General features: G+C 45.6%; 1 protein-coding gene across 1 annotated transcript in view; it reads right to left on the bottom strand.

Annotated features, from left to right (window-relative positions):
- Positions 1-458: 458 nt before the first annotated feature.
- The window catches only part of LOC140723892 (uncharacterized), a 68,366-nt gene continuing 53,545 nt past the window's right edge, over positions 459-15,279 (bottom strand). The window contains exon 4 of the mRNA XM_073038432.1: positions 459-3,472. Coding sequence (XP_072894533.1) covers positions 2,467-3,472 — 1,006 coding nt within the window. The 3' untranslated portion in view covers positions 459-2,466. The remainder of the gene's footprint in view (positions 3,473-15,279) is intronic.

The raw sequence follows: 15,279 nt of genomic DNA, 5'->3' as shown, positions 1-15,279 counted from the left end.
TTGGCGCAGAAAATTATAGTTTAACCCAAGATTTGGGAATAAGTGCTTGAATTTATTGGGGCTTTTGTGCGCAGACTCTTAGTCTTTTCTCCTCTGGGTCTCAAAGGGGGGATATATTGGAGTATAAAAATTGAGATTATTTGCTGTGTAACCAAAACTATGTAGTCAGCTTTGAAACTTGCTATTTGCTATGCATGTACCCAATTTAGTAGGAGAATGAAATTTTAAGAATGTAGAAGACAACGGTGTTTTAATAAGAGGAAGCTAAAAGATGTAGATTATGTAGTCTGAGTTTGCTATTTGCTATGCATGTACCCAATTTAGTAGGAGAATGAAATCTTAAGAATGTAGAAGACAATGGTGTGTTAATGAGAGGTAGCTAAGAGATGTAGATTAGAACATGATTAAGTCAATGGGTAGAAACGATAGTGGCGGATGTACGTGTGGTACGCAACTATAGACTGATTGCATATGCTAATGCAACTAAGCCAGGAGATTGCTATAAAACATGCTATGTCCAAGGATCGGTGGGCAATCAGCGACTAGCTCAATGACAGTCTCAGCTTTGATTTGCAAATTAAAGTTTAATACTTCTTGAAGAATCTTCTGTGTCTCCTGGTCGTTTGTGGGGCACGAAAAACCACGACAAAATTATCCAATAACAGAAATGTTCTTTCTTGTGAGTCTGGAAGAGAGATTTTCATGGCCTTTTGCTGGGGAGAGATGAGAAGACGTGAATGGAGAGAGTGGGCCCTTTTTCTTTTTTTTTGTTTTCTTTACTAACCCTATAATCAAAGTAAGAATTATAAATCTTAATAGTTTAATCACATATTATGTACCATTTGTTATTTCAGGTGTCACACAGACGCAAACCTATAAAACTACCAGCAACAATTGAACACACTTGGAGTCTGGTTTTGCAGTTAACAAACACTATTTAATTGGTAACTACTAATAATAGTGAACTTAAACCAGATAATCCAAGGGTTAGCAATGTTATGCATATATAGGTGTGAATACAGGTTTCCCCCGGTATCTGAAGGTAGAGCGTTCCTATGAAACCGTTTGTAAACCGAAATGTCATGAAGGGAAGAAGCAATTACCATTAATCTAAATGGGAAAAGATTTTGGACGTTCCCAGACCCAAAGAATAACCCACCAAATCATACCAAATAGCACATAAAACCTAAAATAACACTAACCTATAGTAAAAGTAGGAATGATATGATAAATATACACACTATATAAAGTAGAAATATTGAATTTACAGTGTAGTTTCACTGAAAATCGGGAAGATAGTGAACTGAAATTGATTTGAAGAGAAAAAGAATCGGCACGTGCACAGCTATGCACGTACACACATGCGTACACAACTGCCGCACAAGGCTTCACGGTCATGGTAGTCTTTTTCGGGGTAAACTCACATATAAAGGAGGCATCATCTTTATCGTAAAAGCGAAAATCCTCTTTGGTCAGCAAAAACAGGTACTAATGTAGGTCTTTCGTAACAGTGAGCTGTCGTAAAGTGAGCGTCCGAAAAACGGGGGCCACCTGTATATAAAATCCAAAACCTCGGTGGTAAACGATATAGTCTTACGATGATGTGGTAGATTCAATTTAGTTCACAAGATTTGGGGGGGGGGGGGGAGGAGGGAGGGAGAGGGAGATGTAATCCAAGTAAACAGGTGTTGTTGACCTTTTCCAATGCCCATCAAATCTTCCAAGTTAGCCAGACGTGACCAACTCAAAAGCATCTTTTCAAGAGAAAGTCTACCAACCAAGGCAAGGGTTAGACTCACCGGTAGATTCCACAGGGTTGCTCTTACACGCACTAACAGCCACAGATCGACTCTTTTTTATCGATCCTCAAATCCCACCCTGCTAGAAAGTCCAACTGGCAGAAACTTTCATCACTTGCCTTCGTGCGTCCGTGTGTCCTGTGAGAAAAGCAGTTCCGTGTTTAAATACCATTGTGCTGAACACCAGCTGTCCATCATGTAGCTCCGCCCCCTCTCTCTGTAAGAAGTCGCTTGCTTGTTCTGTGTCGGTAAAGGATCATTCTGACCTTGCTTAACCACAGAGAGCATAAACATTAGCTGGTCACCATAACAACCCAGCACTTCTGCAGAAATCCAACAGCGTGTCCAAAGTCAGTCTCAGTTCTCTTTGCATTTTAAAGAGATAGTCCATAGAAAGTATGAACCCCGGGGCAGATTACACAGGGGACACATCGCTCAGTATCCACACAAACGAGATTCTTCAGTTTGGCCAGACTGGGGTGGGCGGGCTATAAACCCCTCTGTTAAGCTGCCAGCAGAACTGAGAGCTACATAAGATTAGATGACTGAGTGAATCGCTTCCTACATTCACAGCAGGTGAACGGCCTCTCCCCAGTGTGAACTCAATGATGCACACTGGTTGATTTGGCTGAGAGAATCTTTTCCCAAAGTCTGAGCAGATCGGTCTCTACCTAGTGTGAAGTCGCTGGTGTGCCTTTAGGATGGATGACTGAGTGAATCCTTTCCCACAGTCTGAGCAGGTGAACGGCCTCTCTCCAGTGTGAACTCGCTGATGTACCTTCAGATGGGATGACGAAGTGAATCCCTTCCCACAGTCTGAGCAGGTGAACGGCCTCTCTCCAGTGTGAACTCGCTGATGTATCTTCAGATGGGATGACGAAGCGAATCCCTTCCCACAGTCTGAGCAGGTGATTTGCCACTCTCCAGTGTGAACTCCCTGGTGTGCCTTCAGTTGAGATAACTGAGTGAATCCTTTCCCACAGTCTGAGCAGGTGAACGGCTTCTCTCCAGTGTGAATTCGCTGATGTACATTCAGTTGAGATGACTGAGCGAATCCCTTCCCACAGTTTGAGCAGGTGAATGGCCTCTCTCTGGTGTGAACTCGCTGATGTACCTTAAGTTGAGGTAATTCGGTGAATCCCTTCCCGCAGTCTGAGCAGGAGAATGGCCACTCTCCGGTGTGAACTGACCGGTGTTTCAGTAACTTATATGACAAAGTGAATCCCTTCCCACAGTCTGAGCAGGTGAATGGCCTCTCCCCAGTGTGAACTGACTGGTGTCTCAGTAAGTGAGCTGATGAAGTGAATGCCTTGCCACAGTCCGAGCACGTGAACGGCTTCTCCCCAGTGTGAACTTGTTGATGTACCTTCAGTAGAGATGACGAAGTGAATCCCTTCCCACAGTCCGAGCAGGTGAATGGCCTCTCCCCAGTGTGAATTCGCTGATGTACCTTCAGTTGAGATGACTGAGCGAATCCCTTCCCACAGTCTGCGCAGTTGAATGGCCTCTCTCCGGTGTGAACTCGTTGATGTATCTTCAGTCGAGATAATTCAGTGAATCGCTTCCCACAGTCTGAGCAGGTGAATGGCCACTCTCCGGTGTGAACTGACTGGTGTCTCAGTAACTGATATGATGAAGTGAATCCCTTCCCACAGTCTGAGCAGGTGAATGGCCTCTCCCCAGTGTGAACTGACTGTTGTCTCAGTAACTTATATGCGGAAGTGAATCCCTTTCCGCAGGCTGAGCAGTTGAATGGCCTGTCCCCAGTGTGAACTGACTGGTGTCTCAGTAACTGAGATGACTGAGTGAATCCTTTCCCACAGTCTGAGCAGGTGAACGGCCGCTCCCGAGTGTGAACTCGCTGGTGAGCCATTAGGTTAGTTGACTGAGTGAATTCTTCCCCAAAAAATTCCGCAGATGACCAGCCTCTGCCCAATGTAAACTGATTGGTGTGTCCACAGGTGGGATGACAGATTGAATCCCTTCTCACACACAGTACAGGTGAATGGCCTTGTCCCAGTGTGAACTTGCTGATGTACCCTTAGTTGAGATGACCGAGTGAATCCATTCCCACTGTCTGAGCAGATGAATGGGCTCCCCCCATGTAAACTAACAGGCGTGCCATTGGGTCAGATGATCAAGTGAATCCCTCCCGACAGTCTGAGCAGGAAGGATGATCGACTGAATCCCTTGCCGCACTTCTTAAATATCTGGATAGAGACAACAAAACTGGCGTGTTGTGTTCGAGATTCCCGTAGGCAAATTCCTTGTCATTTTTAACCTGTAAAAAGATTTACAAAATCCATCAATGGGTGCAGGACATTTCTAATGAGATCGCTTGAGTTGTCAAGGTGTCAGCTGGCATCACACTGTTACAGTGAAGAGTTGGAGAGAAATCATGTTCTAACTGGGCAGAGTGCTGGTATCCGGAATGACCATCAAATTCTCTGATGCTTTTCCTGTCTCTAAAAGAATGGGGCATTTCTGCCATCTCCGATCTGTGACCTGGCTCAGTTTGACTCTCTCCATTGGTATTATTCCCTGTTCCCACTGAGCTGCATGGGTTTCTGGCCCCACAGTAACTGAAGCACTCTCACACAAGTAGCCTGCAATCCGTTCCATGCACCCACAACTCTCAGTGTAAATAAAGTTAGCCCTGACATCCCCTCCGTATCAACTTTCAAGCACCTTAAAACTATACCCCCTCACGTTAGCCATTTCAGCCCTGGGGAAAAAGCCTCTGGCTATCCAGATGATCAGTGTCCCTCATCATCTTATACACCTGAAAAAGGCTCTAAACATAAACAAAGATATTATACATTTCTTTGAGGATTTGTTGGGAATAGACAACATTATGACAGTATAGATAGGGTACAGGTAAGCAGCTATTTCCACTGAGGATGGGTGCGATGACAACCATAGGTCATGGGTAAGTGGGGATGTGAAAATTTAATGGGAACATTTGGAAAAGCTCTTCACTGAAATGGTCGTGAGAGTGTGGAATGAGATGCCAGAACAAGTGGTGAATATGAGCTCGGTTTCACCATTTAAAAGAAGTTTGGATGGGAGCCTGGATGGTAGGGGTATGGAGGGCGATGGTCCCGGTGCAGTTAGTTGCATTAGACAGTTTAAATGTTTGTTTGGCATTGACTGGATTGGGCAAATAGCCTGTTTCCGTACTGAACTTCTCCATGTTTCTGTGACAGAGAATCTGGCAAACTTGTTTGGAAGGGAAAAAGTAGGAGTGACAACGGAGCAGCAATGGCTGGAGTTTCTGGGAGAATTCAGGAGCTGAGTGATCGATACATCCCAAAGAAGTGGAAGCATTGTAAAGGCAGGAAGACACAATCGTGGCTGAAATGAGAAGCAAAAGCCAACATAAAAGCCAAAGAGAGGGAAATCAAAAGAGCAAAAACTATTGGAAGCTTTTAGAAACCAACAGAAGATGACTAAAAAAAAGTCAGATGAGCTCGGGGGTGAAATTATGATACTGTTGTCATTAATGAGTCTTGGTAGCACCCAACAGTCTGAGGCATTTAGAGGAACAAAATATCGGGGGCCTCAATATCTCTTGAAAACCAAGGTTTCCTGCACTAGTTACCTTTCAACATACAAACTCTACACTCTCAAAAATGTCACTTCTGAAGGCCTCCCGCTTACCAAGTACTCCTTTGCCAGAAAACGGCCTATCCCAAACCACACTTGTCAGGTCCTTTTGACACCATCAAAACTGATCATTCATCCCCTCTGTTCTGTTCCCCTAACTAACGAATCCCCTATCACCCGTTTGACTTTCCTCTGCCAGGTAATCCCTCCCTCCCCAACAGTTTCTAAAGCGGCCCACCTGGCTGTTGTGTGGGATGGCAACAAGAGTACTCTGTGGTGGCTATTTAACTTCATTCCCCTTCATGTCTCTCAACCAGTTTCCTGTGTCCTGCACCTTGGGTGTAACACCTCTCTTCATGTCATATCTATCACCCCCTCCAACTGCTGGATGATCCAGAATTCATCCATTTTCAGCTCCAACTCCTTAAAGTGCAGCTGGATACACATCTTGTAGGTAAGGGTGTCAGGGACACTGGAGTTCTCCCCACCTTCCCACCAATGTCCCCTCTAAGTTGTAATGACCAGTGTGCACATAAATCTTGTACTGTGCATTCTTTTACCCAGTGACGAGATGTGCACTATGAATTTTATATAGAGAGGTATTCATTTTAACAGCCAGCAAATCACTGTGTGTAAGAACTGTGATCTCCTCTGGGCTCGATCCAGTTCATCTGCACTCTCACACCATGTCACAGGCCTGTAACGGGTAATGAAGGATTTTCCCACCAGTGCTTTTGCACATTGTCCATAAGTGGTTTGCTTGCTAAATTATGCTTTAAAAAGTCAGATTTCCAAATATCACTCCAATTCTTCCCTCTTGTAAACTCTCCAACAAATTTTGCATCACCACAATACAGACAGGTATCACCAGTTTCTGTATTGTACATAAATATTTCCCCTGAACCCTCCCCAGGGGACTGAAGGTGGTGAACTCAGTGATGGCAATGCCAATGAATATGAAGGCAAGGACAGTAGTCTGTCTCACTGGAGTCTGGCACATTTGTGATGTGAAAGCTACTTGTTGCCCAGGGCAAAGATTTTTGATATAATTACCTTCCCTGAAAGAATGGGTCAAAACGTGTCGTCACAGATATAAAAGTCGAGAACAAAAGGAGGTAGCTCAAGCAACACACACAAAATGTTGGAGGATCTCAGCATGCCAGGCAGCATCTACGGAAAAGAGTACTAATGCTGAGTTCCTCCGGCATTCTGTGTGTGTTGCTTGGATTTCCAGCATCTGCAGATTTTCTCTTGTTAGTGATTGGAGATAAACCAAAGGTGATTTTCTGAACTGGTGATGTAAAAGACCCGATTTTGTTCCCTTTCTCCGAGTTCCTAATCCTTGCATTTAGATAGCTGGAGCTCAGCTCTGTCTGAGAGATCCATCGATTCCCATTCCCTCATCAGCCGGAAGCTCCCCAGGGCCCGTGTACGGATCGTGGGGCTGAGAGAGAGGAAAGAGGGCAGGACTGTCCCGGGATTACGGGTCACGCTGTGCGGAGTTCACAGGAATTGTCTCGAAATCGCTGTTTAAGACAGTCGCCCCAAAATATTCGCTTACCTGCGTCCGATCCGGCAGCCGTTTTCCATAGGCCTTTTGTGAACTGCGCGCATGCGTGATATTCGCATACGTCATCAACATTGACGCCTGCGCATATGATCGATGCTTCAGCGCCGGCGAATTTTTTAAACAGTTACTGCAAGCACCGCTTCTATGTCCATACCTCAGTTTTTTTTTGTATATAGAAAACTCAGCGGGCGTTTTAACGCAGAAAGCGGCTCACATAAACAATATACTCAATATCAAAGTGTATCTAATCCCAAAGTACAATCCTCTTACAAAGGCAGATATAAAACACAAGAGATTCTGCAGTTGATGGAAATACAGAGACGCACACACACAAAATGCTGGAGGAACTCTGCAGTTCAGGCAACAACTAAACAGAGGAATACATGGTCTAGACTTGCTGAAGGAGCCCGGCCTACACGTTGTCTATTTATTCCTCTCCACATTTGCTGCCTGCTCTGTCGATTTCTTCCAGTGTTTTGCATTTATTTCAATCAATTTCCAAATGTTTCCGATCTTTCATCTGTAGGCACATCCTGCTGGCCTGATTCCGCTTCTTCCTTCTCCTCTTAAACTCTAGACCCCGTCTCTTTCCGGAGCCCCAAAACCCTGACTCAGGATGGCCACTCTTTGGTTTCTGACTCTGCTCCATCGAAGATTCACTCACTAGTCTGCGGTCAGACTTTAGAGGCGCATTGCAACAACCCAGCTGTCTGAAGCACGTCCTCTGAAATGAGTGAAAATGTTACAATGATGTTCAAAAGAGCTGTGAAGAAGGAGTTTAATATTCTGATATGGAACAGAAACAAGGGCAGGAACCAGATCGGCCGAGTGGCCAGTCTAGTGTACATTGTGAGTGTGGTAGAGACAGTAAGCACCCGAGACACGGGATTTCATACAGAACTGATTTATCTTTCTCAGATCCACAATATTAAACACCAGTCTAGTTTAAGTCTAACATCAGCAGAACAGACTCCTCCAATGCTCACTGACCAGGGTTCAGTCCTGGGTGCGATGAGCAGCCGCAAGAACTGCAGAATCTGACAGTAACAGTCCCTCATGGACCTGCAGCTGCCTTCAGTCACCGTGATGGTCAAACATTTAACACGGAGCTAATTTGAACTTCCTCCCTGATGTGAAGTTGCTGGTGTTGCAGCAGCTGGGATGAGTGAGTAAAACTCTTTGCTCACTCCAGACAGAAATGTGGCCTCTATTTATTGTGAACTCACCGGAGCATCACAAGGTGGGTTAACTGAATGAGTCTCTTCGCACACACGGAGCAGGTGAACGGCCACTTCCCAGTGCGAAGCTGTTGGACTTTTGAAAATAGTGAAGGATGTTGTCACGCTCCATAAATCGCAGCGTTAAACAAAGCTGGGAATTATATTAACGAGAGAGAGAGAGAGAGAGAGAGAGAGAGAGAGAGAGAGAGAGAGAGAGAGAGAGAGAGAGAGAGAGAGAGAGAGAGAGAGAGAGAGAGAGAGAGAGAGAGAGAGAGAGAGAGAGAGAGAGAGAGAGAGAGAGAGAGAGAGAGAGAGAGAGAGAGAGAGAGAGAGATTGAGAGAGAGAGAGTAAAATTGTAGAAATTACAGGATACTGGATAACTCCAAGTAACTCGGCCAGAAATTCATTCGGCGAGGATCAGGCCGAACGAGCCCCGAGGGATTAGCACCGCCCCTTTAGATATACTCCAGGGCAGGAAGGAATCCGAACCCAGACTCGGGCAAGTTCACAGGTAACCAATCGGATGAGAGGCAAAAGTCCAAGGGGTCTGAATTGGATTCCTGCTAAGTTTGAAGTACTTAAATTATCCTTAGAAGATAGAAGATGTTGGGAGTCTGCCGGGATGATATGAGAATTTGAAAGGCAGAGTCAGAGTCGGTGTAATGACTGTGGACGGTCGCTACCGGAAGAATACAGTGAATGTGTCTCGAAGAATCTGACCGGGAATCAAAACACATTCCACACAGAGGATGGAGATGCGGGGAAGTGGCTCGATTTGCGTTCACTGGGAAAATTGCGATATATTTGAACTAGGTTGTTAAAAAAAAATCGCTTCTTAGTGACATGGCAGAATCTTTCAATGCAGCAGAAGAAGCATAATCTGATGCAACGGGGCAGTTACTGACTCCCAAAAGCTGCTGGATAATCGGGTTGCCATGGAGATTTGACATCGTGCAATAACGGGGAGCGCGACTCTGCAGAATCAAGCCCTGAAATGTTGCTGCTTCTCCGGACCGGTGAAGGATTCACACTGGACTTTCTCAGATGCCAGTAGTATTTTCAAATTGTTATGATCATTAGTGGAGAGCAGGAAAACTTCGGGAGGACATAACCGTGATATAGATGAAGGTTAATGGGAAATATAGCAGGTGAAATAAAATACTGAAGACCGTGACTCCCGATAATAAAACACGCCTCTTGCGCGACACTCTCACACTGACTACGCGTGTCTCCAAGTAGCTACAGATACTGACCTTCGGAATCTCTCAGCCCCCACAGACACCACAACTCCTCCTCTAACCTCCTCCAATCACCCAGCGCCTTCCGTACGGGCTGTACCCACATCCCTCCTCCAGAGACCGTTCCCCCTCAGCTCGCCTGCTTATTAAACTCACCTCCCAGTAAACACACGTCTCCCCCAATAACCTGTCCGAATGAGCCCAGTCCTCCTACACGGAAACCCCCCGAGTCCATTCCATCAGCACAGGCCCTTCGCATTGAAATCACCGACACCCACCCCACACGTTTTACACACATCCAAAGACCACACACCACCTCACTGAACCCTCCCTCTGAATCTTCCTCTTCGCCATCGACACCCGGCAATGTCTCTGATCCTCCCCATCAGCTTGTGCCAGTGGGTGTTCAACCCTCAGACTAATGGGCAGGCTGAGAGGACGGACCCGGACCTGGAGCAAGCCCTTCTCTGCCTTCTGTCCGGGAATCTGTCCTCTTGGAGTGACCATTTAATCCGGGCCGAGTCCGCCCACAATACCCTTCAGCATTCACCGCTGGCTATGACCCCATTCGCATGTCAAATTGAGTTTCTGCCCGCTCAATCTCCTGATCAGGAATTAGATGTCGGGGTCCCCTCCGCCGAGTAATTTGTTCAAAGGTGTCTCAAGGACAAAGACTCAGAAAGGAAGTTCAGCCGGGCTGCGGGCCAAGGCCAACAGACACAGGCGGCTTGGCCCGTCTTTCAATATTGACAAGCGGGTCTCTGTTCAAGTAAAGATCGTCCATTCAATCTGGAAAGGCGGAATCTAGCCCCTCGCTTTATCCGTCTCTCTAAAGTCATGAGGGAAACTGCCCCGGCAACATACACATCACATCTTCCCCGTTCTTTAAAAATTCATCCCGCCTCACATGTATGGGGATTTAAACTTAAAGTACAAGTCACTACTTGGCCCCGAATCGGAAGCCACACATGCCTCTCCCTCCGCCCCTCACCATCGAGAATCATTTTACTTGTATGGGAGGGATATGGTCCGGAGGAACCAGGGATATTTTCGATTCTGTCCTTTATTCAGAATTCCAAATGACATTTCGGACAGTACTTGGCCGTCAGATGCCGGCCATGGTGGGACGGGATTTGCCGCACCCTCGGGTCGGCGGTAGAGTATTCTCAGCTCTCTGTTTTTCCCTTTGCTGTTTTTGTAATCCTCTGCTTAGTTGCTGCCAGAACTGCAGAGTTCCTCCAACATTTTGTGTGTGTGTGTGTGTGTGTGTGTGTGTGTGTGTGTGTGTGTGTGTGTGTGTGTCTGTACTTGCAGCAACTGCAGAATCTCCTGTGTTTTATATCTGCCTTTGCAAGAGGATTGTACTTTGGCATTAGATACACTTTGATATTGAGTATATTGAGTATGGGAGCCGCTTTCTGCGTTAAAGCAGCTGCTGAGTTTTCTATATACAAAAAAAAATGAGGTTTGGACATGGAACTGGCGCTTGCAGAAACTTTTAATGGCACCGTGATTACCCATAATGCTCTGCATTAAAAATTTCGCCTGCGCTGAAGCATCGATCATATGCGCTGGCGTGAAGGTTGTGACGGTGGCGAATTTAACGCATGCGCGCAGTTCACAAAAGGCTGCTGGATCGGACGCAGGTAAGCGGTTATCTGCGGGCGACTATCCTAAACACCGACAGAGGGGCAACTGCTGTGAGCATCCCCGCAATCCCGGGACAGCCCTGCTCACCTCTCGCTCTCTCAGCCCCGCGATCCGTACACGGGCCCCGGGGAGCTTCCGGCCGATGAGGGAATGGGAACCGATGGATCTCTCAGACAGAGCTGAGCTCCAGCTATCCAAATGCAAGGATTAGGAACTCGGAGAAAGGGAACAAAATCGGGTCTTTTACATCAACAGTTGAGAAAATCACCTTTGTTCCACTTCCAATCACAAACGAGAAAATCTGCAGATGCTGGAAATGCAAGCAACATACACAAAATACCGGAGGAACTCAGTAATAGTACTCTTTTCCATAGATGCTGCCTGGCCTGCTGAGTTCCTTTAGCATTTTGTGTGTGTTGCTTGAGCTACCTCCTTTTGTTCTCGACTTTTCTACCCGTGACGACATGTTTTGACTCATTCTGTCTGGGAAGTTAATGATATCAAACACCTTTGCCCTGGGCAACAAGCAGCTTTCACATAACAAATGTGCCAGACTCCAATGAGACAGACTACTGCCCTTCCCTTCATATTCATTGGCATTGCCATCACTGAGTTCACCACCATCTGTCACTTGGGGGAGGGTTCAGGGGATATATTTATGTAGAATACGGAAACTTGTGTTACCTGTGTTTGTTGTGGAGATGCAAAAGTTGCTGGAGAATTTTCAGGTGTGAAGAAGTGGAGTGATATTTGGAAAATGCAACTTTTTAAAGCGTAACTTAGCAAGCAAACCACATATGGACAATGTGCAAATCCTTCATTACCCATTACAGGCCTGCTACGTAGGTTCTGTGAGAGGGCAGATGAACTCCATCGAACCCAGAGGAGATCCAAGTTATTACCTCTCCAGATAAAATTCACTGTGCACATGTTGTCACTGGGTAAAAGAATGCACAGTACAAGATTTATGTGCACACTGGTCATTACAAATTAGAGGGGACATTGGTGGGAAGCTGGGGCGACCTCCAGTGTCCCTGATGCCCTCACCTACAAGATGTGTGTCCAGCTGCAATTTAAGGAGTTGGAGCTAGAAATTGATGAATTCTGGATCATCCGGGAGTTGGAGGGGGTGATAGTTATGACATGAAGAGAGGTGAGTTACACCCAAGGTGCAGAACACAGGAAACTGGTTGAGAGACATGAAGGGGAATAAAGTTAAATAGCCATTCCAGAGTACTCTTGTTGCCATCTCACACAACAACAGATAGACCACTATAGAAACTGTTGGGGGGATTACCTGGCAGAGGAATGTCAAATGGTTGATAGGGGATTTGTTAGTTTGGGAATTAAGACTAGCAGAGATCTAATATCCTAGTGGTAAGGCTTGCTGTTGCTAGTGTGTGATGAAACTAAATTTGCAGGGGGGAACGGGAGTCAGAATGCCAGAACAGATAGTGAAGTGGGTGAAATGAATTGACTTATATCATTCATATACATGAGGAGTAGAAAGCTTGATATTACTTCTCCATCTAAATGTGCAATGTGTAATTTACAATAAATTGTGTGTACATAGGACAGTCATTATGACAGAAACACAACTGTATCAGCATAAATTAACTTGTTGGCCTGGTGGAAGGAGCTGTCCAGGAGCCTGTTGGGCCTGGCTTTTATGCTGCAGTACCGTTTCCCGGTTGGTAGAAGCTGGAACACTTTGTGGTTGGGGTGACTTGGCATCGCAGAGTACTCTGGTGCCCATCCCCCCAAAACAACAGGTGGACCATTTTAGAAGCTGTTGGGGGGGGGGGATTACCTAGTAGAGGAAAGGGGTGATAGGGGATTTGTTAGGGGAACAGAAGAAGAGGTAAGGGTGGTAAGGGTTGCTAGTGGTAGGGTGGGGGGTGAGGGGTAATGTGGTTAAAATAAGTTGTAGGGGAATGGGAGCCAGAATGACCGAACAGATGGTGGAGAGGGTGAATTGAATTGAATTGACTTTATTACATCGAGTAGAAACGTTTACTTTATGTCTCCATCTAAATGTGCAGTGTGTAATATATAGTCATTTATGATAAATAGTTTGTACATAGGACAGTTAATATAATATACAAATGCAATTGTATCAGCATGAATTAATCAGTCTGATGACCTGGTAGAAGATGGTGTCCCGGAGCCTGTTGGTCCTTTTGCTGTGGTACCATTTCCTGGATGGTAGCAATAGGAACAGTTTGTGGTTGTGGTGAATTTGGTCCCCGATGTCCTTTGTGCCCTTTTTACACACCTGTCTCTGTAAATGTCCTGAATAATGGGAAGTTCACGTCTACAGATGTGCTGGGCTGTCCGCACCACTCTCTGCAGGTTCCTGCAATTAAGGGAAGTACAGTTCCCATACCAGGCAGTGATGCAGCCAGTCAGGGTGCTCTCAGTTGTGTTCCTGTAGAAAGTTCTTGGTATTTGGGGCCCCAACCCAAACTTCTTCAGTCGTCTGAGGTGAAAGAGGTGCTGTTGTGCTTTTTTTTTACAACACAGCCAGTACATACACACGAGGAAATCTGCAGATGCTGGAAATTCAAGCAACACACACAAAATGCTGGTGGAACACAGCAGGCCAGGTAGCATCTATAGGGAGAAGCACTTTCGACGTTTCTGGCCGAGACCCTTCATCAGGGCACCATGTGAGATCCTCGGTGGTGTTTATGCCAAGGAACTTAAAGCTACTCACCTTCTTAACCACAGATTGATTAATGTCAATAGGGGTTACCCTGTCTCCATTCCTTCTGTCGTCCACAATCAGCTCCTTTATTTTTGTGACATTGAGGGAGAGGTTGTTTTCTTGACACCAGTCAGATGTTGTTCAGACCTCAGATAGAGTCAGCAATCAAATGGTTGAGCATGATGCGATGAATGTGCTGAGCTGTGTATATCACAATGCAAGACCCAACAGTCTGTGGGAATTAGAGGAACACATTTGTAGAGAGATCGCAGACCATGCCAATAAACAAAGGTTGATTCACTAAGTGATTTTAACTTTCCATATATTGACTGGGACTCCCATACTGTAAAAGGACTAGATGGGGTAGAGTTTGTCAAATGTTTCCTTAGTCAGTACGTAGAATTCCCGACGTAGAAGTGTGCAATAAGCTGTTAGGAAATGATCCAGGGCTGGTGACAGAATTTAGTGATTATAGTGCCATGAGATTCAAAGGAAATATGGAAAAAGAAAGGTCTGAACCATGGGTTGAGATTCTAAATTGGGGGAAGGTCAATTTTGATGGTATCAGAAAGGATTTGACAAGTGTGGTTTGGGACTGGCTGTTTCCTGGCAACGAAGTACTTGTAAGTGGGAGGCCTTCAGAAGTGAAATTTTGGGGGTGCAGGGTTTGCATGTGCCTGCCAAAATAAAAATTGAAAATTTCCAGCTGTAGGGAACCTTGCTTTTAATGAGATATAGAGGCGCCGGATATTTTGTTCCTCAAAAAACCTCAGACTGTTGGGTGCTACCAAGACCCATTAATGAGTACAATTTCACGCACTGAGCTCACCTGAGTTTTTTTTAGTTGTCTGCTGTTGGTTTCGAAAAGTTTCCCTATAGTTTTTGCTCTATTATGTGCCCTCTCTCTGGCTTTTATGGTGGCTTTGGCTTCTCATTTTAGCCACGGTTGTGTCCTCCTGTCTTTCTAATATTTCCACTTCTGTGGAATTGCTCAGTTCCCGAATTGCTCCCAGAAACTGCAGCCATTGTTGCTCCATTGTCACTCATATCTTTCCTTTCCAAACAAGTTTGGCCAGCATCTCTGTCACAGAAACATGGAGAAGTTCAGTACGGAAATGGGCTATTTGGCCCATCTAGTCAATGGTGAAAAAATATTTAAGCTGTCTAATGCAACCACCTGCACTGGGACCATCACCCTCCATACCCCTACCATTCAGGGTCCCATCCAAACTTCCTTTAAGTGGTGAAACCGAGCTCATATTCACCACTTGTGCTGGCATCTCATTCCACACCCCCACAACCATTTCAGTAAAGAGCTTTTCCAAATGTTCCCGTTAAATTTTCACCTTCCCCACTGATCCATGACCTCTGGTTGTCATCCCACCCAACCTCAGTGGAAAAAGCTGCTTGACTTTACCCTATCTATACTCTCATAATTTTCTATACTTCTAACAAATCCTCAATCCAATGTATAATTTCCTTCGTTAT

This window comes from Hemitrygon akajei, unplaced genomic scaffold, assembly GCF_048418815.1.
Source record: "Hemitrygon akajei unplaced genomic scaffold, sHemAka1.3 Scf000144, whole genome shotgun sequence".
In the NCBI taxonomy this organism is placed as follows: domain Eukaryota; kingdom Metazoa; phylum Chordata; class Chondrichthyes; order Myliobatiformes; family Dasyatidae; genus Hemitrygon; species Hemitrygon akajei.
Note: the sequence above shows the minus strand (reverse complement) of the source record. Positions and strands in the feature narration are given on the sequence as shown.